The sequence below is a fragment of the Aplidium turbinatum genome, chromosome 16 (assembly GCF_918807975.1).
Source record: "Aplidium turbinatum chromosome 16, kaAplTurb1.1, whole genome shotgun sequence".
Classification (NCBI taxonomy): Eukaryota; Metazoa; Chordata; class Ascidiacea; order Aplousobranchia; family Polyclinidae; genus Aplidium; species Aplidium turbinatum.
Genome location: NC_137487.1, coordinates 19371909 through 19396799, shown reverse-complemented (window position 1 = coordinate 19396799; position 24891 = coordinate 19371909). Strand labels below are relative to the sequence as shown.

The following is a 24891-nucleotide window of genomic DNA, read 5'->3' as shown; positions in this document are numbered from 1 at the left end:
ATCAATGGTTTAAGATCTTCACAAATATGAAAGTGTCCAAACTATGCTTCCAAAGAAGCTTTCTCAGTTCAGTAATAAAGTCTACCGCAACTGATCAATGCACATATATTTAACTACTCATTGTTACCTGCTATACATTACTTGCTAAATAGTTATGTTGACACTGCCAGATAACTTAATGCCTAAACATGTGGCGGCATGCCTAAGGATAAGTTTCAGAGTGACCCTTTGCTACTGAGTATTCTCGAGAAGTTTGCCAACATAATTAGACCACTAAACATTTCCTACTGCTCTGCGGTAGTTTTCTGCACAAACCTCAAGTGTTTTTTACCATAACCTTCATCGCTGCTGTCTTAGGCCCATTGAACTCATCGACAAAATCTCAAGTCCTGCTGCAAGACAATGAACAGCTGACTCTGGGTGTGTCGGTGTTCCCAGCACTATGAAATCCCGGAAGCAACTACTACTTTTGTCCAATCAGAATACAGTATTTTCCATCGTGAGAATGTTTACAACAAATTTTCTAGAGATCGTGACGTCAGACACTACCTTGTTTGTTCAATATCTCTAAGAAATACTTTGTGTATTTAGAACTATAGGCTGCAAGAGAAAAACACATAGTTTTTGCAAAACATGTTTATGTATTGGTATTTACGTACTCAACTACTCTTGCAATTATTTTATTCGTCTTTTATTATACTTTTATCATCTACTTAGTTTATAACTTGGACCCCTCAGGAATCTGTTTCAAGCCAACAAATAATCATCCTGTCACTGCTTATATCATTCATTCATTTTATTTTTTGTCATTAACGCGTCCGGGACGAAAAAGATACTACTAACTACAACAGTCGATATAGGCCTACCAACACGTTAATGAACAGAAAAAGGTGGCAAAACCCTGAAAGGTTTAAAAAGTGCCTGAATAGTAAGGTAACGCCTAGAACATCACACAACTAAAGCGAAAGAGAAAATTGAAAAAAGAAAATTAGATGTCATGAGTTACCAAGGGAGGTGGGGGGGGGACTTGTATACCTGGGAATGGTATACAACTCCCCCCCCCCACCCCCCTTGGTAACTTATGACAAAGACAGGACTCAGTGGACATGACTCTTTCGCCTTAGTTGTGTGATGTTCTAGGTTTTTCCGAGTAGTAAATCATGCAGTGGGCTATAAACCAAGATTTTGAAAACTTAATAAGAACTATGAACAATCGATCGTTGTGGAGACTCACGGTAGCCGACGCCTTATTCAGGCATGGCCGATGATGATGATGATATGTTTATAGTTAGCACGGCCACAAAACCCAAAAAACAAACAGCAAAAAATAACACAAGAACAAAGAGAAACACACATCATCTGACCAAGGTTTAAGGTAGCCGAGGCTATTTGTTGGTGAAATATAAACTCTCACGGTCTTTGCGTATGTCACTGTGCTTTTAGATCGAATCATTAAATAGGCTATGTGGTAATAGACTTGAATCATTTAATAAGCCTAAACGGATAAGTAAAAACTGTAGGGAATAGTTCGAAAATGCCTAAAATGTTTTCCAACCAAAGGTTGTGAATTTGGATCAAAAACATTAGACTGACAATGACTCCACAATCTGTTGGGCCTACATAACAATGCAGATGGCTATGGAGTTTAACTAAATAACTAAAAATTTTCATCATCATCATTTTCAGCCTGTGGTAGCCCACTGCTAAGCGAAGACCTTCCCCTTTTGTTACCAAACTAGTCGAACGTGCATTTCTTTATAATTTACCAGTTTGTTATTTTACATTCTATTCCAAAAAAACTAAAAACTAGGGGACAGGATGATGATGTCACAGTGTTTGCCCTGAAAACAAGCCCAGCCCACTTCAACAACTAGGCCTACTTCAACAAATAGGCCTAGTTATAAAAAAAATTGGCCACGTGGACAGTCGTGGAGCTTCCTTCCGTGTGCACGCCCCCCTTTCTTAAACAGCATTTTAATTAAAAAAAAATCATCTCGGGTGCAAAAGTATACCGTACGCTGGATAATCCCTGTCAGCGCTTCTGGATCCCGTTATTCAACATCTTCGTCGTTTCATGAGCATTTACTTTTGAACAAGTCTCATGCTATCAACCGTTGAAAAACATTTTCCAAGAAAGTGAGAGAGTAGTATTATTTCTTCTGTAAACTCCAACAAAATAGTGTAGCCTATATTTAGGCCTACTGGTTTCGCTGATTTAAAATAGTCATTCCAAATGATGATCAACAATACAAAACCGATGGATGCAGCTTAAGCTATAAAATGTCGAGTTTGTAGCAGTAGCCTATTGTCATATTTTTTATTGAAAATTGCCAAAAAACGTTGCAGCACCGACAAAACGTTAATATGAGTGGGCTTCTAAACAGAGATATGGGCTCACTAAACCGGGATTTTGGAAGCGATAAATAAGGCCTCACTTCTGTAGCAATATTTTTTAATTTCAAATAAGTTGTCCGCCCCGTTAGCTCAGTGGTTACGCGTCGGGCTAAAGATCACGCTGGTTCGACTCTCGGGGTGTGCGCTTGAGCAACGCAGTTTCAGGACTGCTCTCCATTTAGCGGAACCTAGTGAATGGAATAATTTCTTGGCAACAACACTTCAACAATCGGAAAACTTCACTCTGTCAATCTCGGTAACCGGCCCTGTGTCAAGAGCCTCTACAAGTATGCGAAACTATCAGGAATAACTTATCAAGGCTTTGTCAGTCCGAGGATAAAGATTCAAAAACCAAACCAACCAACCAACCAAGTTAGTAAAAAAAAAAAAACATTAAAAAAACTGAAATGAGAAACATCCGTGACCCCTCCACCCCCGATGCTACGTGGGGCGGTTAATACGGCCCTACCACCCCAGACCATTTTTGATCAATGACATGTTTGCACTACACAATCACAACAGCGCCAAAAAAAAACACTCTGCGTATACGCCATTGGACATATGCCTACCAAGATATAGTAAAGTCAACAAAGTTTTTACTCCGCGTCGACATTTCAGTATGAAGTTTGGCACTGTTTTTCCCCAACAAGTTTGGCAATATTCTCTGAGATGGACGATAATAACAATGCAAAGCGAGTTTTCCATATGGCTGTAACAAGAAATTAGTGATCTCACAGGGGATTTGACATGGTTCATCGGCAAAATAACTTGCTTGCACAAGTAAGAGCTGCCCAATAATGAGGTCACAAAAACTGGCAGTCTGTGAATTCTCTGATGTTTCTCTTTAGATTAAGACATATTTTTCGTATCATTGCAAAGTACAAAATATATTTCACTGGTAAACGCATTTTGCGCGAGTCTCTGATATCAGATGTATCTCAAGTAAGCAAGAAATATTACTGACTGGTCGACTGACTCTCAAGATTGTCATTGTCATTTTTTTTTAATTTTCAGCCCAATTGTCATAAAAAACTAGCCTCCCAAACTCTTCATGATAAAAATAGTAGGCTACAAAAAAAGGAAAATTTGCTGATTTGCACAAATTTTGAATTCAAAATGGCAGCTTAGTTGGTTATGAGCTTGACCGCACAAACAAAAAATCTGCAAGATTAATCGGCGCTGGTTCGATTTTCGGGAGTACGCGATTGAGCATCACATTTCAAGGACTGCTTTCTATTTAGCGGCACCTAATGAGTGGAATAATTTCCCGGCAACAACACTTCAACATTCTGAAACACCACTTTGTCAATCTCGGTGACCGGCCAGCGAAATGTTTTCCCACGAACTTTCTGTTTCATTTGCATATTTCTGTGTAGCCATTATTGCTTACCACGCGGGGTAACCGTTTTTACGCTGCCCGGTTACCTAGTTTGACAGAGTGATTTTTCCGATTGTCGAAGTCTTGTTGTTTGTGAGTTATTCACCTACCAGGTGTCGCTAAATATAAAGCACTCCTTAAATGCGTTGCTCAAGTGCACACCTCGAGAGTCGTCAACGCTCGTCTCTCAACACTTCCATACACCTTACTTGGGGCAGGGCCGGATTTAGCTGATGGGCTGCCCGGGACACTTTTAGATCGGGGGGCCCCCGTGCGAAAAACCACCTCTACGTCTACAGTAGCATTAATCCAGCACTACACAGCATTTTGCAAAAACTTCAAAGGCTGAAAGAAAAAAAAAATAACGCAAAATTACATTTTTCCACGTAGGGGGGCCCTTCAAAAGTCGGGGGCCCGGGGCACCTGCACCCTCTGCCCCCCCTAAATCCGGGCCTGCTCTGGGGTGGTAGTTTAGTAAAAATGTTTCTGCATCACGCGGCTGATGGACATTTGAAGCTTTTTTTTTTTATTTTTGTTTGTAACATTTTCTTTTATTTCCTCTTCTATGTTAAATTTTCTGAAAGTGTTGCGACCGTGCCAAATCCTTCAACTTGATAATTTACTTCGGTCACCAGCACGTTTTAACGCTCGTATTTTGTCGTTTCTACCTTATTCTCGACTTTTGCTATGTTGACGTGTATTGTTCTTGCTGTGATGGTCAGAAATAAACAACAACTGAACTGAAGCTAATTCTTTCTATTCCCAGTCCCTCCTATCAGCCAATTGACAAAGCAAGCCTCAGAACGACCTCGATCAGTTGATGTTTGCTGTAATTAGCAGAGCGAAATAAAATAAGCAGAATAATAACAACTTGTAAACAAGTCTGTTAACTTTACGTTGCTTGAACATCGCAGGACGTAGAAATGACAAAACATTTTTGAAATAAACAAAACTGTAAAAAGACATTTGCAAGGATACGACGACAAGAAGGAAAAATGAGTCGGGAAGCGAAGTAGACGTCAGCAATGGAGGATGACGTCAGCAATGGAGGGTGACGTCAGCAATGGAGGATGATTACTTGGATGGAGGGTAGATAAAAAGTGACGTGAACAATTGCAGCTGTTGTCAGGAAAGACTGTGCCTTTTATCGACTTGGTCGCAACTTTGTAATTACCCCCGATGGGTTAACACTGAGTGATGGAGATGGTTATATAAGAGATTTATATTTTCACTAAGAATATTCCTATCTACGACGAATAACGGCTGACAATATGTCCAAGATATCGTTGGCTGGATTGTTCACTGTTACTTTCAATCCCACTTTATCCCAAACAACAAAATTCAACACTTTTACATTGATTCAACGTCTTCACACGTTGAATCAAAGAAAAAACGTTGAATTTTGTTGTTTGGGTCTATTGGGGTCAACACAACAACAATGAGGAAGTCTACTGCCCCAGGTAAGAAACGTGAGCTAGCAATTGTGTTCATTTCATTTAGGTGCGACCTAGAGCAAAAAGTAAGCTGAACTAACATCATAATACAATACATAAACGTTGTGTATAATACGTTTGCGGAAGCAGCATAAGATAAAAATGCTTTAAACATCAACACTTGAGCAACTCCGCTGCCGACATAAGCAGACGCTGTTTTCACACTTTTGAAAATTTCTTTTGCGTTAAAATGTATTGTTTTCCCATAACAGGAACAACTAATCTGACAAAACCTTTTTTGCATTCAATTAACGTCCGTAGACATTGATTGAGTGCAAAAAAGACCGGATTTCCTAGCTTGGAAAGGCAACAAGAGGAGGAGGTGGGGATACATCCTGGTGAACAAACTGATCCCATGAAAAACAAAAGAAACATGAAAGCACAAATGAACATAAATATGTAAGTTTGGAATCAAAACGAAAGGACAATCAGCAGCAGCGTCGGAGTTATTGGAATAGTGCCACCTCGTGGTCAGTGTACAAAAGGGGTCACTGACCACGAGGTGGCACTATTCTTATTGACGAGCGAAGAGGCGACTGCGGAATTTGTTTGAGACAGAAACACCGGACCACTTCAAAGTCAGACCGATGGACCAATGGCAGATCCAGTCCAAGGAAAATGTTTCTCCCTTTTTGAACTTGACGTCAGTGTTTATAATTGTTGAGTCATAATGGTGTTTTATAACGTGCAAAGATGCAAACCATAATACACAAGAGGCTGCAGGATTGTATGAACTTGGTTGCTGAAAAATTACGTCTTTTCTACGTTGAACATTCGTGTAGAAATGTAGAATAGCGGTTTGTTACTTCACAATGCACCGTGTTGACATAAGATGACGATGACGTCATCCTCCGACCGACCAAGACAAGGAGCAGTTTCCTGCGATGACGTCAGCGGGCTATGGCCTAACGGACGTGACGTCACCGAGATGCAAAAATGTCTGTAGCGTCCATCGCCACTCTCCACCAGAGCGCTACCCCGCGAGCAGACACGACCGATTTCAAAGCCTCGGAGTTTCTGGGGATTCACCGGTTCAACCTTCCGCTGTTGGAGGTGGAGTGGGTTCGCGCTCTTGCGGTTCGGGCGATGGACTTTCGGTAGCGCTGGATAACGCTGTGGGGGATCCGTGCTCCAGTTTATGAAATCTTGCTTTGTCAACGACGTCCAATAAATTCTTCGCATCCATCGCTAACACCTGGTTGGCGGCCATTAAACCTACACAAGAATTTGTAATATTGAAAAATATCATACGTCAACCAAACATAAGTTGAAACCATCGAATATCTTACGAGTCCTTATCAAAAATGTTTCTATACTTTCCAATGTGAAAAGCATCAGCTGTTCATTCATAACTTGTCATTCCGATGTCGGAGTAAGATGAGGGCCTCGTTGGTGATATTTCAAGTAGGGCTGTCGGCTGCATAGCCGAGTGGTGAGAGCGATGGTTCGACGTTCAATAGGGCGCCGGTTCGACACCGCTCAAGAGCATGTGGCTGTGTCTTTATAGCAAGACACCGAAAGGCATGCCGTCGATTGCACAGTGGCGCCCCTTCGACTATAACCCTTGATTTCTCTCATGATTATAAACAGCAAGTTGCTCCAGAGAGAAATGCCTACGGCCCTTGTTAGGGCTATGGTCTGCTGAACTGAAAGCAGAGCTGTAGAGTCGGGCGAAAAATATACGACTCCGACTTCTCGGTTTATAAGTGAACGACTCCACAGCCCTGGTTTTTAGTTGATGAAGTAGGGATAAGATGTTTCCTGCGAAAGTACTTACATTTTTTGTAATCGTTGACTTGGGTTGTTTTTATGAATTTCTTGACCAGCTTCATCTGGTTGATGATCTGCAACAAGTCTTTGTTGGTTGTCTTTTGCGCCATGTCGATCTCGCGGTGGAATTGTTCGGGTAACAATGGCATCTCTTGATCGAGGCTTGTGCAAAGCTCCTTCAGTGACTTGCCGATGTTCTGCAATGATAATCAACAACATGAAAGAGCAGAACGGCAACTTCGACATACCCCGAGTTAGCTTCGGCCACAGAGACTCAGATGAAGATGACAACCTTTGTAACATATTTCTTGCGGCTTCAGACTAAAATTTTTTGTTTAGTTATTTCATATTAAAAAAAAACGTTATCATCTGTTTTATCAGGCTTTGTGTTGTCTGAAGCAAAACTGTGACAAACCTCCAACAAGATGAACTTAATAAACGTGGCATGCCGGGAAGTATTTTAGAAGGAAAAACCAATAAACCATTTCAACGTCATCAAAGGAAATTGTGACGACATAACCGTTACCATGGCAACACAGCACACATACGGTCTCACCTTGACCAGGAGGAATATCTCGTCGGGAGTGGCGTCCATGACGTCATGGTTGGTCTGAAGCACAGACTTGACGACTCCCATGGTGTCCCGGTAGACATTGTCTCCATCTCGGTCCAGCTTCATGGTGGGGGTGGGCTTCACCTCCTCAAACTTAACCTGGGTCAAGCACAACGTCGGTGAGAAACGACCTTTGTTGGCTCAATAATATGAGTTTAACAATGTTGGACAGATCGATGTGGAGCCATCAGGGTGTGAAGACGATTGCGGCACTTGGAGGTGAATCCGGCCACACTCGATAACGGGGATATCACCGGATTAAAACTGGACTACTACTAACAACAGCAATGAAAGTGTTTATCTCCAATTTTCTCATTGAAACGATCTAATCGGTTGCCTGTGGACAGTTCGACTTAATGGCACTCCACGGGATAATCACGTACAGAAACGATCTAATCGGTTGCCTGTGGACAGTTCGACTTAATGGCACTCCACGGGATAATCACGTACAGGTGAGGCCAGGGTGGAAAACAGGGAACATATCGTCTATGTAAAGTAAGAGGGTTTGCTTTGACAAAATTGACAAAAGAAAACGAAAGTTATTTGTCAAATCTACAAAACTAGAAGTCTCTAAATGTTACCTTTGGAGTGGGTGCCGCTGGTTCTTTCGAGGGGGGCTGTCGGGATGGCTTAGGGGGCGCAGACCCACTAGCCCTAGCCTTTCTGACGTCATCGGCGCTGTAGTAGGGGTGTTCGGGGTCTACATCCTCCGCTCCATCAACAAAGGGGGGGATTTCAGGGTTCTGGGTGAACATGAAACAAGTTAAAGACAAGAAGCAATTGGATGCAAACATTTTAGGTTTGTTGTTGCAGAAGTTCACTCTTATTGAGGATCAATCAACATTGAAACAAAACGCATTGGAGCCAAACTGAGTGAGAAGACTACACCCCGAAATAAAAATGGATTTGGTAATATCATAAAACATTGCAGTTGTCCAAGATTCCCAACGCAAAATATAAAGATACATAAAAAACTGCCGAGTGCAATGTAACTGTGTCGCTTTGAAACTTTGTGTAATGACATTTCCGTTTTTTTTGCACAAAACCGCATAACATCTTTAAACCCGCGTGAAACTGAGTTCGCATCTGATTATTGTATACTCCACACCTTTCATATGGATTATGACCTTTCATTGAAAGCAATGCGGTGGTCAATATAAGTTGAATTATGTCAGATATGGCCAAGATGACGTCATAACCCTTGGAATAACCTTTATCTCGCTGCTACGTGTGTGACGTCATAGGAAGTGGTTGTTTAAAAAGCAAAAACGAACCGCCGGAGCTCGGGACAATCAAGCATTGAGTTGATTTGATCAATTTTATGTTAAATCGTTTTCTGCTGAAAGTTCACTTTCTGATATACACCAGCAGGTGATTTGTCGACCACGGAAGCAATATGCCAAATTCTCATTGAATTTAAGCCAAGATTACAGCTCAATAACAGCAGACTACGTGATTAAAAAGCGATTTTGCACTTGGTGAGGGTGCCGGGTTGTTGACTTCAACCAATCAAGAAGGTAATTTGCAATAAATAGCATTTTTGTTGAACTGCTATTTAAACATCTTTCCCGTCTTGATACAAAAATAATGCAAAAAAAATCGCAAGAAAATAAAAAAAGATCTTCAGCGGGAAAAAAATCAATTTTATCTTTTTAATTCATTGCACTCATTGCTTTAAAATCGACTTCATCCCGTGAGAAATTTCCTGCCACAAAATCGTCGCATGCATGTTCATGGGCCGGTGGCAGGTAGATATCTATACGCGGGGTAACATCATCCTCTCAAAAATTTCTTTAACTCACCATCTCTTGCTCTTTTATCCACTCATCATCTTCAGAAGCTTGAGCTTTCTGCTGAGCTATCTGGCGATGTAGCTCGGCCTCTTCAAGTTGGCGTCGCTTCAGTTCCAGTTGAGCCTCGTGGTTCTCCAGTTCCTAAAGAAAAGGTCAAATTATTCCCACGAATCAATTTCATTTATTCACCAAGTCGAATGAACTCCAACCCACTTTGTCCTGGCAAGATACCCAGTGGTAGAGAAGGATAGGTTCACATCCATTTAGCGTCTATCAAAATACGCTACTCAGGGACTAATAATCCTTTGCTTAATTAAATAATTATTTAATAAAATTATAAAGCAGTAAAATACAATGGATCAATTGAGAAGGGTCACTAACCTCAGGGGTCATTATCTTTAGGGGGGCGGTAGGGGGCATTCCTACTCCTGAAAACCTTCCGCCCGAAGGGGGGTACATCCCTGGTTGCCCGGTGGCGGTGTAAACTGGACCGCTGGTTTGCGGGGGGTATCCCTTGCCACTGGAGACTCCAGGACGATTGGGCTGTAATGTAAAATATTGTTAAATACGAAAGAGTCAAGCACCGCGTTTTGCACTTCATAACTTTTGAGTGTTTTGTCATAATAAAAACATCAAGTTCAGTTTATTATTGTTTTTTAGTTAGGCATTAAATAGCCTACTTTAAATATTAAGAGGCCTTAATTAAGCAGCATTCTGTAATTTAAGTTTGCCTTCGATTATTATACTACATCCACCTATTTTTAGCATGAATCAGTTTGAGTTAATCAATAGCCAACATTTAACAAAAAACAACTGGAGGTTTGCTAAACTGCATGCCAGATGACACAGAAGGTAAAACTCTAAAATAATTTATTTACCCATCGCTTAGCCACCCGGCCGCCTCGGCGTATCTTAATAACACGAGCATATATAGCATCGGGATCTTTCGAAAATTTGGCGGGCCGATGAACGCCTATTCTTGGCGGAATTATAGTCCGACTACCGTTGTTGTGATTTTCATTTTTGCTAGGTTCGGTCGAGGTACGCAAGGACAGAGAAACTTTGCTTAAAAGTTGTAAAGTTTCATTGAGTTTCTCGATATCACTGTTAGCCGTTGGAACCAACACTCCAACCGACATTTTCATTTTCTTCAACAAAGTCACAATATGCAAATATCAAGTTAATTTAAGACAAACACTGTAATGCTGAAATCGAAGAGACAAACTTGAAGTTTGAGTAAATTAACAAATACAAACATTCTTTTGACGTCAAACGAACTTCAAATACATGTGAACTAGAAAAAATGGTCAACAGAGTTGGAGCTGAAAGATCATCAGCAAACGTTTCGAAAAATAAACTGTATTCAAAGACTGAATAGCACTAGCATCGAAGATAAAAGTAGTAAGTAGTAGTCCAGTTTAAACCCGTTGAGGTCCCGGTTATCGATGGTGGTCGTATCCAACTCCACAGTTTAGTTTTCGAAACGTTTGCTGAATAAGTGCTTAGTACCTAAATTTTGGGCTCTTTATTTTACGATTAGATTTGGAACTGACTACGACTTCACTGAAATAGGAACAACCTTGCAATGTGGACACTTCAAAAAAGCTTAAAATGCTCACTGCACTTTAAATAAAGTGATTAACTGCGTGTGACTTGACCGGAATAGGCTACAGAGCGACCATGTTAGAGTCGCTGATGGATAACAACATCATGCAGTTCATGATGCAGACCGCCACCAACAACTGTACAAGACCTCACTGAGCTAATCGTCATCTACAATCAACGAACGAATCCCGACTGCTGAGTTACGAGAAGCAATTAAAACTCGAAATTTTGAATTAAGATCTCAACTAGAACATGCTTTAGCACAAGCTGCATTTCTGCATCATTCGTGCATTTCATAAAACTTAAAATTTCATCACACGCTATAGTCGTCTTCCACTGTGAACAATATGCAAAAGGTGACATAACAATCTAATTAACAACTGCTAATGCTTCTGTACCTTTGCTACTGTTTTTCTGCATTATATTGAGCAAACAAAGTAATTTCAAAAATATCTAGTCCTTTCCACGAGCAGTGAAATCGCAATGTTTGAACCACAAATTGCTTCCAACCGATTATATAGCAACAAACACGACTGTGTGACGTCATCAATCAACCGGATGGATCAGCAACGAGACCATGCGGGATCGGGTGCGGTACATGCATGGCGTCACATAAGCGCTCAGCTATCGACCTTCAAAAAGTTCAACTCCCTTCTTTCTTCACCCTTGAACATGGAATTTCAGCCTCGTTTCTTTCCCTCATTAGAGCTACCGAAGTTCGTCCATTGAAGTTTGACCTTTGGTACGCTGTCTCGGATAATTTTCTTCTCTTATTACTTTTATTTTTAATTTCGTGTTTTTTAAAACTTACTATCTCGTTTCGGCCTCATGCGTTAAACATTCGAACAGCAATTTGTCAAAGCAAAGGAATTTTGTTTGTCGTACCCAGGCTTATGCCCGGGGATTGAAGATTTAGATGAAGTGGACGAGAAGGCAAGGAAGCCAATCTTCGTGTCCACCTACAGACATCTTCAAGCAAAGGAGTAACATGGTAGTTTAATGCTTTAGTTGTTGGTGGCAACCTTCCCTGATGGCAACTGCTGTCGGTCTTCGCTTATTTCTGGGTCCTCAATCTGTCCACATTGTTCTTATGCCGTAACTTTACTCTAAATTCAAATTTGCAGCTAAAATAAACGTTCCAGGCACTTGTGAAAGGCAAAAAAAAAAGAAATTTGACACGAACGGTATGCCAGAGAATAACCAGGTCATTTTGCTTCAAAGTGGCTGACGCGGTTTGTTACAATAATTTGTAATGCAAAACCTTGCGAAAGCAGCAAGACACATAAACAGCGTGTTGGTATTGCACGGGTGACGAGAAGTTGCATAAAGTGACTTTTTGTAAGTTTTATGTGAAATGTCTTGTGATTTACGAGCAATAGATTGAATGCCTCGTTCTGGGATCACGTGATCACATCCGGGATCTTGCAATGTGCAAAGGACACGGGAACGCCCAATCATGCATTGTTACAACATAAACAATGACATTGTTACCACAACGGAAAGACACCACTCATGTGATACGATTGACTGGCCGCTTATTCGACAGACTCAGGTATACTTGCGACAATTGGCCTATGTACAAAAGTAGACACAGACATCTTGATTGCAACTTGACTCCATTGGAACAAAACAACAATTAGGAAGTTACCTCATAGGCTAATTAGGCAAATATTTCATGCCAGCAAGAACATAAACTTCTCTAGTGTCAGATGCCAAGCTTGTGGTGCTTTTCATGCAAAGTACTTTGACCACACAAGATGTCCATTTTAGCAATATACCAAAAGTAAAACAAATGATTTGTTTTAACTTTTTCAAAATCACGGTTTGGTAAGTCATTCAATAAATGAGATCTGAAAATCGTTTACTCATTAACGTGAAATTCTCCAAAACGTGTGATGAATTATGAACTTCTATAATACAATGATTCAACATCTTTCAAATGTTTTGTTACGCTAACCTCCTTATATGCGCATGCGTGCCATTACTACGCAAGCGTATTAAGAGATGTTCGATAGCCTAGTTCTGGCAACAAGAGATCCAAACAGACGAACAACGTTGTAATGTCGCAACCCCAGCAGCAACACAGAAGAGCCACGTGGCGCCATAATGATGGGGCATATAGACATGACACTCGTGAAATTATCCGTTGTTTTTACGTTGATTAAACACCAAACATCACAAATTCAATCAGATTTTTTACATGATTTTCATTTAAAAATATTTTGTAACAATAATTGTGCAATGTGCACTTCCAAAATAACATTCTATGTCTTTTCAATACAATCTGATGCTCAGCGCCAAGCTGGCAAGAGGTGCATTCTGCTCCTCGTTGGTGCAAGATTGAGCAAAACTCCGACACCCACATAAAGACGGCTAAGAAACTTCTACGTCTGTCTTGGTAGGGACGGGTATCGGCGTCGGAGTGAAAGAAGGAAGCTTGATTTACAATAACATTTTCTTCAATTGCCTTGCCTAAACGAGGCATCAACGGCCTGGGATGGATAATTAAACTAAGTATTCCTATGATATGTTGTATGAGTGATAATCTGCCTTGTCGTTCAATTGTTTCAGATGAGTTTGTCTTTGTTTGCCAGGTGCTCTCTTTCCAAAAATTTTACCAGTTACAGAGAGGTGCTCCAGTTTTTGTTTTCTTATTACATGGCCGAGAAATTTATATTCTTGTTTTAATATTTTTAAACAGAGATCTGGTTTGGTTCACTTGTAAAACTTTTTTGTTGGTCTCCTTTGCAAACCATGAAATACGTTGCATTCTACGGACATGCACAGTGAAAACAAGGATTTAATGGTTGATTTGCAAAAGAAAAAAAGGAATCTTTGCTGAGATTCGAACCCACAACAACTTTCAATACGAACGATTCGGACACACGCTTATTTTTTTAAAAGTATCGTATTTACAACATTAGAACTTCCCGAAAGGATACACCGAACTATGAGAACACATTCAACATTCCGTCAGTATTACAAGCGCATGAACACGTAAGCTACGGTATTTATGTGACCCGGCCAATAAAATATGGCGTCGTGATATACTACGGCCATAGAAAGCAAAACAAAATAGAAATTAAAAAAAATCGTGACAGTAATTGCATTTTATTCTGCACTGTTAAAAGTTCTTAGAACTTTGCAGATCTCCGGAATTACACGCTCATCTTGATAGATAGGAGTCGTGAGGGTGGAAATAAAACAGTGTGCAACTTTTAATTGAAAGACCTACGCAAGAGAAATCAGATTGGAATGTCATACGCTACACCCACCTTCTCTCGCACATCACGCATCAGGTAAGCTATTAATTTTAGCCACAGAACAACATTCAAACACAAAAGACCTACCGCTGACCACTCCGGTCACGCATCGAACACAATAGTGACAGTCAAAATACATTCTTTATTACGTCACAATGAAACAAACAACTTCCCCATTACAAAAACAATGCAACCGCAGGAAGCTCGACTTGGAACGTTAACGTGTAATCGTGTGTACAATATGCGCATAGGGGTATGGTCGTGGCAAGTGAGCCGCAAAACCAAACAAATACTTTCGAAACCATCTTGCCCTCTCCAATCCAGAAAAGCCAGTACGAGCCACCAAAATCGGTTACTTAATGTAGAAGTAACAGTGAGAAAGTTAGGAAAAACACAAACCAAGACAATAAAAAACACAAAAATGTACTCAAATAAAAACGCCTAAAACTTTATAGAGCCAAGATTGTTGCATGCCCGAACGATAAGTTGTGATGGCCATTGTATGCTGATTGCTAAGGCGCCAACTACTGTCCAGACAACATCCAACTCTATTTAGAAACTTGGTAAAGTTACATTTGAAAACAGGCAAGAAATTTTTTAAGCTATTACCATGCCAGCTTTGGAAGACTTAGCCATAGATGCAGCAAGAAAACGTATCCAGCCATCCTGCTTGACTCGGGAATCTATTTTGCATGCTACAGAAACTTTTTCTTCGTATTCGAGTATAAAGTTGTGAAAAACAAAGCAAGACTGTTTTATAGATTAAACGAAAAATGATTTTCTATTAATTCATTGCGAAAGACAGAACAGAGTTTTATCGTGCGAGTACAATATATTTATACCACGCACGCATTGAACATTAATTGATTAAAAAATAATCGTTGCCAAAGAAAAACAACCACATATTCATACTTCCACGAAGGCGGTGGAAAGCACGGGCTAAGTTATTCACAAGAACAAACTAACGCAATGGCCCATCGGTGCAATCACCCGCTACCACTGTTCTCAGTAGGGGTTTGAAACCCAAGTTGAAAGAGCTTAGACTTTGTGAGAATAAACTTGATACGCCACGACTGCTTTTAAAAGAGTGACGTCATTAAAGACCTGAGCCAGAGCAGAGAGGCTAGCAATACCAAAAAGAGTGGATACACTTTCAATCAAAATAGAGCATTTTCCTTGAGAACTATCAGCAAAGCCTGCTTGTGTTGGCTTATGCAACTGAAATGCGTTGAGATTGCATTGCGATAATACGCCACATAAAAGTCTGTATTACGGGCTTTCATAAAACTTATGGATGATGCTATAACCAATATCGATGTGCAATTGCTGCAAGCAAAAGTGGCAACTGATGATGATGAGCAAAGATAGCTCACAGATTCAGATTTGGTTTCACAAGAGGTGATTTTCGGCCAAAATTAGTTTCCTCTCTGTAGGTATGCTGTTAGGAGTCTCAATCATTCAAGCTCTTCAGCTTTAAACTAGGGCGTCACCACCTCGACACTGAGTTGTCACCTGGTGAGAAACACGATTCTCAGCGATGATGTGACAGCTCTCGACGTCATTGCGAAGCTGACGATTGGATCGTTTCCAAAACCACCAAACTACTGGCACCAAAGCTTTGACCTTCATTGAAGGTTCCTATTCGCTTCATGATTTAAAAATGCTTTGACATTTTCCTTCGCAATTCATATGGCGCGATCTTCGGTCAAATACATTAATTACAACTCTACGTATCCGGAAGGTGTGCCATGAATTGTTTTATTTACTTGATCGTTGAGTTACAAACTGCAATTCAGGTCGACATGAACCCACTTAACGCCAAGCCTGGCAATGTGAACGAATGGGTTGGATTGAAAAGTTGCGCAGATGTTCTGCTAAATCACATTACACAGACTCGGCATAAAACAAACCAAGTGTTTATTGAAAGAAGACACAGTAGTTGTATTCGTAGAAGAAACTCTTAACCCCATGAGGGGCCATCTCGATACATGACAAGTTTTTAACATTTTCTCCATGGTGGTGAAGAGTTTGTGTAAAATACAAGGAAGCCAAACTTCATTTTCAAAGCGATCGTTGTAAGAAGAGGGAAACAGACGCAAAATTTTAGCGTTTTGAATTTTTTTTATTGCTTCTCTATAAATACTGGACACGAAAGCATCCAGAATCAGATGAGGCAAAATATATCCATTTTAAAACTTTTATATTTGACAGTGGTGTTTCATTCAACGCTTTGCAATGTTGAGGTAAGGCAGAAATAGGAAGCTTGTGTCGTTGTTTTTATATAAATTTACGATATTGTAATGCAGAAGCGACGTGCAAAACAATTAAAAATGTGCTCTCTGCCTACTCACGGACGTGAGAGAAAATGGTTTCAAATGAAGATGAAAAATGGCAACACTGCAAAAGTTGTTGCTAAAATGTTGCCCATGATTGATAGCTGGAAGGGAATAGTTCAAATCGTGACTTAAGTGACATGTTAAACATCAAACATTGAGGATGCTATTTATGACATCATTTCACAAAGTCAGTTGCCACCTGCTGCTTAAAAGTCGTGCCAGCGCTAGGTAGCAACAAAACCGATCTGTAAAGCAGCAATCTGTGCTTGGATTGAAACAAATTATTCCCGTTTGACCTATATAACTTGGCCCATTGATGTGAACTAAATCAGAGAAGTTACATCAAGTTATAACAAAGCCATGGAAATGCCAGTAGTGAACCTGGAAGATCTTCGACCTAATACCAACATCAATCTTCAACGATGGAAGGTGACACATCTACACAATGTTATCAAAAGGCCTTCAGTCACATGGAACAATTGGAACGTGACAGTAACCGGCATGACAAATAATCAGTTTTGGAAGGTAAAAGTTCTTTTTGAACGGCACAGCCAAGTTTTTGGCATGAAGTTCCAATGACATCATTTACAATGAAAGGTGTAAAAGGCGGTGTTGAACCTTGGCACACCCACACTAGAGTTCCAAGAACCAAAACCAAACACGGTCAAGAGCAAAACGAAGCTATTAGTCCCTTTTACACACAACGTTAAGCGACGCAGTTACACAACTCTCAATTTAACTTAATAAAGTGCATGAAAGAGATATCGGAAGCCACGTGATAGATTGTGACGTGGTAAGATTGGGAAACGTCATATCACGGCTTCCTTCAATAACGTTTAATTTGAGATCGTTCGCCACTCACTTCATTATGAAAGTACATGAATGGGTGTAGCACAGCGACCACTGAAACCCAAGTTCCGACAATTGAAAAAAGGTTTATTAGATATCGAAATATAAACATGTGTAGTGACAGGTCAGCACTGATTTCACGTCAGCAGATGACGCACAAATGAGTGCAATTCCATACAAGAAACAGAATTATATCTATCCAAGAAAACGCCTGCTATCCTGAAGTCATTTCAGTACAATGTAGATAAACGCAAACACACGGCAATTGAAAGGTGTGATATGTTGATGCATTTCGATAGGAACCATGGCTGACACTCACACCAGTGATCTCAAATATCTCATGAGCAGTGTCAGCACGCACCAGAAATGGCCAAACTGCGCTGCCTATGCACCAGCGGAAGAAACGCTTCCTCCTACACCTTTCACCCAATAATGCAAATAATGGTCTGCTCTGTCAGGGGGTAAAGGTGACAAGCTCCAGCTTTTAAAGAAAATTTTGCAATTCAAAAGAGTGACCATCAGATATTGGAGCCACAAAGCAAGGTGCCGACAAATTTTCATGTTAGTGTTGTCATTATATCCATGATGTTCTATACATACGATTTAACGTTTCTTGTTTCCCGTATTGTGAGGGTTGGACGCCAACGAATGTCTATATTGTCCGATGGCACTTCTCCAACCCACTCGGTCCGGATGGTGGACCGAAACATCATCTTCCAATGTTCGCTTAACAATTATCATCTCTGCTTGCGCAACAAACAACCACAACATCTACCATTCATTACGTGGATCAACCTAGAATCGAACTGGAGTCTATCGGAAAGACAGGAAGGGTCATGAATCAGTAGACCAGTAAGTGGAAAGTAGTTAAAGGATTTTTTTTTTTGAAAAACAAAGGGAGCTTGAGTTTCACATTCGACTGGTTGTCGCATGTGGAATTTTCTGACACTTAATTTCGTCAAACATTACCCAGAGGATTCGCAAAAACGCTTTTCTTCACAATGTGCCACGATGATATTACACAAACGTCTTGCAACTAGAAGCAACGCACGCAAGCTGCACACACGCAAACGTGCTGTCACTCAACCAAGAACGTAATGGCTCATTATAACGCTGGTAAAACTGGAATTTTCCCATTAACGAGAAATATTTTAATAAAAATTATTCTAAGAAGTTATTTATAACTTCGCTTTATTAAATCGGTTATACAGAATGGCAGAAGGTCTCACAATGGATTGATGGTCATTTAGTTTGTTTGGATGCGAAACAAAACGTACAGTATGCATCCAATGAGTGAGAAAGTGCGAAAGATCGTATCCCTAAAAAGGCGTAGGAGGTCGTCGAGTCTGAATGCAAACCACGATGCCAGAGCACGGATTATGAATCCATTCATTTTTCATATCGTCACATTTTTTTCCAGATGATTTCCTCACCATCAACACCACAACAACACCAATCAAAGAAACATGATATGTCTACAGGCACCTCACCCAGGTATCGCACGAATTAAAAGTTTATTAACTGCCACCTAGTGCCAAACCAAAATAAAATTTCATGTCGTTGGAGGCGCTAATGCAAACTAAAAACGCGTTGCCTGTTATTGAGAAGGGGCATAGGCGGCTATGAACAGGCCAACAACGGACGGCCAGGCACAATGGCAAATCCGTGCGACATTGTGACTGCTCAATGCGCAAACGTGACAGAAGCGTTATTTCTACCTGTAGAGACATGTTTTTACAAGGATGTTGCTAAAAACGTGATTTTCATAGAGAAAGGTGAAAGCAAAGTTATGCAACAATCACGAGCCAATATGTTTGACCAGAAGTAAAGCAGCAACCAGAAGTGAAAAAGTTTGTCACAATAAAAACCATGCGCTGAAGACCACACAAATTCATCGATTATGTAACCGACATTAATCACAATGTCCGTCTAAATGACATCACAAATGTCGCTTCAACACGTGATTCTACTACAACCGGTGCAAGGAACAATGCAAATGCTTGGGAATATGTTCATCATGAGCAACCTTTGTTTATGTAACCAGCCTTCATGGCAACATGTTGTTGGGTGACAAGGTCAGTCTTTCATAAAGTGTAACTTGCACATCAAGTAAAGCTGGCATGATATAGAAGTTGAAAATTAAAGGAGTTTTTAGTTCAATAACCGTCGTTTCTCACAGCACTAGACCAGATGACAGGTTCCTGCATAAGCACTGCATCACAAAATGTTCAAAATTCAGCGTTGCGACTGAAGTGGTTTTAAAACTAAAATCATCCGTTTAATATTCAATCTTACTTTTGGAGGGGGTTCCCCGGGTGAGACGCCACTCGCTAACTTTTCTATTTCATCCTGTTGTCTGGTGACGTCATCGAGAATGTAACTGAAAGTAAAAAACAAAAAATTGGTATCGATCATAATAATACCAATGATTACAAGATTACATAACGATCAAGCCTCGCTCCCAGCATCATGGAATCAGCAGAGCTTCTGCCGAGTGCATTACCATTCTATATCTGTTTCTTCAATGCCACCTGCTGAGCAGGAACCAAACCCAGCGATACTTACATTCTTTTGCATGCCCGATTGCCCGGGCATGGTTTCGAACCAAGGCCGTAGAATCTTAACACCGGAGTGGGTAATTTCAAGAGACCGACTCCAAAAACACCAAAATTCTTTGATGTTGACCACCGCTCAAGTTGAAACACAATGAATTGTATGACTATGTGGAATGCATATTGTGACATGGATGCTTTCTGTTTGTCACTTGGTGGTAAGCGCGATTTTCCGACGTCCGAAATAAAGTTGGTTCGACACACAAGCGCCAGTGTCTTGGGTTGTGCCAATAAGCACAAGTGCCTTTGTCTTGGCAAGACGCTTGAATCTGGTAACTAAGATTGGATTGCTTGCCTTCCAGCACAAGATGACTTAAGCTGAAGCTACAGGCACCGGAAATAGGTGATATGAAATTGTTGCGCTGGTCTGGAATGAATTCCAAACAACTCGGTCGTCTCGTGTCGCAGTATTTGAGGCACAACAATGCTTTGCGCCTTTGTACTACAAAAATCAGCGATTTCTCACAAGGAACTTCAATTCAAATATATCGTTCACTTTACAAAATTAATTGAAACTGTATTTATACAAATTCGACAAGCAAACGCGCTGCAATCTATCACAAAACCACAGAAGACAATGTATTCGCCAACCCATGGAAAAAATCTTGCTTCACTTCACAAGAAAAGCTTTTTTTTTGAAAAGTTAATAAAGGCAAAAATGTTTCTAACACAAATTAAAATTTCGTTTAAATGCTCATTGTTTTGTCTTAATTTTTAAAGAATAAATTATTAAAGCCCTGTTTCGTTTTAAAGAACAAAACCGGACAAGCTGCCAACAAAAGTGACTGACTCCACTGCAAAACCTCACGAGTAAATGAACAGGTGAAACCAATTTTCAGAACAAATTTCTATCCTTTGAAACATGTCTTAATAATTCAAATCCACTTTAACATACGCAGTATCCGTACACTGCCGTTCAGAAAATTAAAATGTTTACCCTTTCACACAGAAAGCATTTATCCAAGAGTTGTTAAATCTTACAAGCTAAGCTCTCTGCAAAAACACGTTACCCACTCGAACCTAGTTGGAGCAATAAAGCGACTTTTTTTCAGGACATTTCGGCACTAGAATCGTAGATCAACCAAACAGCTTCATACGAAACATTGTTTGCTATTTGATGTTTTGAGTTCGAAACATTCTACATAAAATTTTGAACGCACTTCACCTGATGTTTTTAGAAAACACATCATCCTTGTCTTCTTCTGCCGTGGCAGCTTTGTCCTCAGGTACGTCACACAAACTGTACATGTGCTGTCCAGACGAGGGGACGGTCGGATTGTAAAGGGTGTTGATGATGGTCTGTGGGAGGGCTACCTCATCTTCAGCGATGGAGATCAAGGAGCTGTCGCTTCTGGTCACGCTCCGACGGCATTCCACTGTTCCTGATGACTTTGTACGGCGGACAGGGCTAATGCGGGGGGACGATGACGTCAAGTTGGGGCTGCTCGGGGCCTTGATAGGGGACTTATAAGCCAGAGTAGCAGAGCTGTCAGAAGCAGAAAACGATACCGTCTCATAGCCGACCATGTCCGCATCGTGGGAGCATGATTCAGAACCTTGGTCGCTGGGGGCAGAATCAGATGTATTGTTGCTTATTCTAGAATGTTCTTCGTCTCCTGAGCTGCTTAACTTCTTCCTGAAGTCTCTTCTCGATCCTGAGGAGGGTGAATACGAAGCGCACGAAGTGGGGTTGTGGGTGCTCATTCCTTCGCTAATCGGATACACGTCACTGCCGCTTTCGTCACATCGGCTTGGTATCACTGTGACATCACCGGTCGTGATGGTGACGTCAACGCGTCCCTCAGAACATGATTCGGAAGCGGAGAGAGCGTCTGAGGCAATCGATTCCTTGGATCCAGCCTTGCTGACTTTGCGAGTGGTGCCTTTGATCTTTTTTTTGAAACGAGTTAGCAGAGGCGCTGTCTTCACATCGGAGGAAGGTTTATGCCCCGTTCTTCTGCCGCTCTGTGGAGAATTTGTTCTGTCTTGATGCTGGCTATACGACACCACGCATTCTCTATTCTTGCCGTAATTTCCAGCCCTGGTAAAACTATCTGAGATAAAGAAGCCATCACCTGTGCATCGCTTCGCCAAGCCGTTACCAATTGGATCGCTCGGTGTCTGTTTGTTTTGTAATTTGTTCTGACTCAGCCGTTCCTCCATCTTAGTCCTACTTTCCATGACAATGTCTGGCACAGGCTTCTGCTGCCTAACTGAAGTAACTCCAATCTCACCAGAGCGATTTTCGACGTTGACGCTTTTAATTCGAAATTGGTCCGGTTCGTCCGCGGCCAATTGAACACTAACAACGCACGAATTACCTTCCAAGTTGGGAAGCGAGCAGCTTTCTGACGTCACAATAGCTTTTTCTGCAACACATTGTTGCGAAATAATTGAGCTTCCTGCAGACGATTGAGGCTCACTGCTGCTCCGGGCCGGAAGTTTACGCTTTTTCTTTACAACAGCATACAAAGGGGAAACAGCGCCGGAGACGCGAAGCGGGCTAGCGGGTTCTGGGGCGTGATGTTTGTCTGAGGGGCTTCGCAGCACTGTATTAGGTCTTGGAGAGTCGCAACCGAATATCGAAGCGCGGGAGACCGGCTCGTAAGGAGCGGGGACTTCATCAACGTCTTTCGAAGTTTCGATGCCGTTGAGTGGACTTTCAAATTGGGGTTGCTCATCGACCCCTGAAGAGTTCACTTCAGCCTTCATACTTTCCTCCGACGCATCAGTAGACTTCACCTCTTCGATTGGCGATTGTGCTTTCACAGGAAGTGACGTCACTTTTTGCTGACGCATTCTCACCTCGAGCAGCGACTTGACCAGCGTCACCATCTGCTTGTTGTGGTCGTCGCGAAAACTCGCGAGAGTTTCTTCAACGTTTCGTAGTTTCGTTTCGCTTTCGTCCAGTCGTGCTCTGGTCTCGCGAACACAGAGTAGCAGCGCGCGAAGAATCCGTCGATCCAAGACGATCATGCCGTCGGCCGGCGACTGTGACGCGCAGGAAGCGCGCTGCGACGACCTCGCCGACTTGTCAGCTTCAACAGTCGAAGTGCTTGTTCTCCTCGTGTCATTATTCAGCGCAGTTCGCTCACAATAAGAACTTATCGGAGTGGCGTAGTGCGCCACCTCGGGACGTGTTTGGATCTCCATACTCTCACCACTAAGTGGCGAATCAGGAACACTGCCAAGTCCGCTGTATCCACTTGTGGCGGGTGAAGGAAAATCCTCTATCGAGGAAGGCCGAGCTATCTTGTAATCACCAATGTAAGATGGCTTCACGTAATGAGCATATTCCATAACAAAACCATGAATGCAAAAGATTACCAAAAATTTTTAAACTAAACTCTGCCAATAGTTTCAAGCTGTGAGAAGAATGCACGTACATTAGCTTTGAACAAAACACATGTTATATTCAAGCACGCTCATACTGAAGGGACCAGAAAACCAACTACAATCTTCATTATTTTCTTACTCAATTCTCTAATTTAAATCTCTATCAAAATATTATTTCTGTTGCGTTGTGAAAAAAAATATACAAGAATAATATCGGATGTACACGTACAGTAAAATGGTGCAGCTTAGTGTTTTATGAATCTGCTTATTATCTACTTCTATGATAAAACTTTAGCTCTCCATCTCCACTAGTTTACAGCCGCATGAACTTGTACAGTAGTTGGGTTTCCTGACACATAGAAAGTACCTTAACTCTATTGCTTTTCAGCCTGAAATGTAAGCCTCCATGCATTACTATCTTCACTCTCATTATCTTTCGTTAACATAGCGGGGTCAATCGTGCACGACGTGGTTTGTTATCAAAAAGGTCACTGCTAGCAAACCCGAAGCAAGAGCAATCACAAAACAAACAACACTTGTTTGGTGAGACGCTTAGAATACACAAATGTCAATGAGCCTCAGCATTTCCAGCTGCTGTGCTCACGCGTTCTTGAACGCTGTACCGGTCGCGCAATGCGCTGTGCTTCATTGTCATCGCGAACAAACGCAATGGAACCGGCACCAGAAAAGGTGCAAGTATTATCGGCAGCAAGCAGCGAACCTTGTTTGATTTGAAGTTGAGAGTCAGTCACATTAAAAAAAAAAATTACAGCTCTGAAAAAAAAATTGAATTCGCTTCAAATAATTTGGGCTAGCTTTCACAAGTAAAGCGGGTTACGCACATTTGCAAAAGCTACGCATATGTCTTCACTAACACCAAAATACGTTTAGTTTATATCAACGTACAGTTTAAGTACTATTTAAACTGCGGTAGGTTTCATTTCAAATCATGTATTTCATTCCATTCGCAAAACTGAAACACACTTCCTCTGGTTGCTGAACAAAACATCAAACCCAAAACCAAGCATTAAAAACGTTTCAACATGGCAAACTAGTTCATGGGTTATCTAAACACAACAAAATCCATCAAGAAACAGAAAAAGACTTGTTCAGTCGATTCAAATTTTTAATTTCAACGTTTCTAAACCGTTAAAAACACAAAGTGTTTTGACTATCAAAGGATGTACAAGCACTGAGATAAGAAAAATACGTCACTCATAACAACAAGGTACAGTGGAAGCCTCAAACCACACCACACCAACCTGAAAGAGCAACAAATCAGTCCATTTTCACATTAAATTCAACGCCAGCAGACGTTGAATCAATGTAAAAAACGATTGATTTACTGGCTGGGAAGAACCCATTACATTGCAAACAATGAAGAACGAACAACAATATTACCTCTGTGACATACTTAACTGGGGTACACAAAACGCGGGTTAATATCAA

The 24891-nt window shown here is 41.1% G+C and overlaps 1 protein-coding gene across 1 annotated transcript in view; it reads right to left on the bottom strand.

The window, feature by feature from the left end:
• Positions 1 to 4584: 4584 nt before the first annotated feature.
• LOC145785093 (focal adhesion kinase 1-like) overlaps positions 4585 to 24891 on the bottom strand; it is a 94000-nt gene continuing 73693 nt past the window's right edge. Inside the window, exons 34-40 of the mRNA XM_082596791.1 lie at positions 19790 to 19874; positions 9823 to 9984; positions 9451 to 9582; positions 8230 to 8391; positions 7592 to 7747; positions 7043 to 7232; positions 4585 to 6480 (exon numbers count right to left, since the gene is read on the bottom strand). Coding sequence (XP_082452917.1) covers positions 6299 to 6480; positions 7043 to 7232; positions 7592 to 7747; positions 8230 to 8391; positions 9451 to 9582; positions 9823 to 9984; positions 19790 to 19874 — 1069 coding nt within the window. The 3' untranslated portion in view covers positions 4585 to 6298. The remainder of the gene's footprint in view (positions 6481 to 7042; positions 7233 to 7591; positions 7748 to 8229; positions 8392 to 9450; positions 9583 to 9822; positions 9985 to 19789; positions 19875 to 24891) is intronic.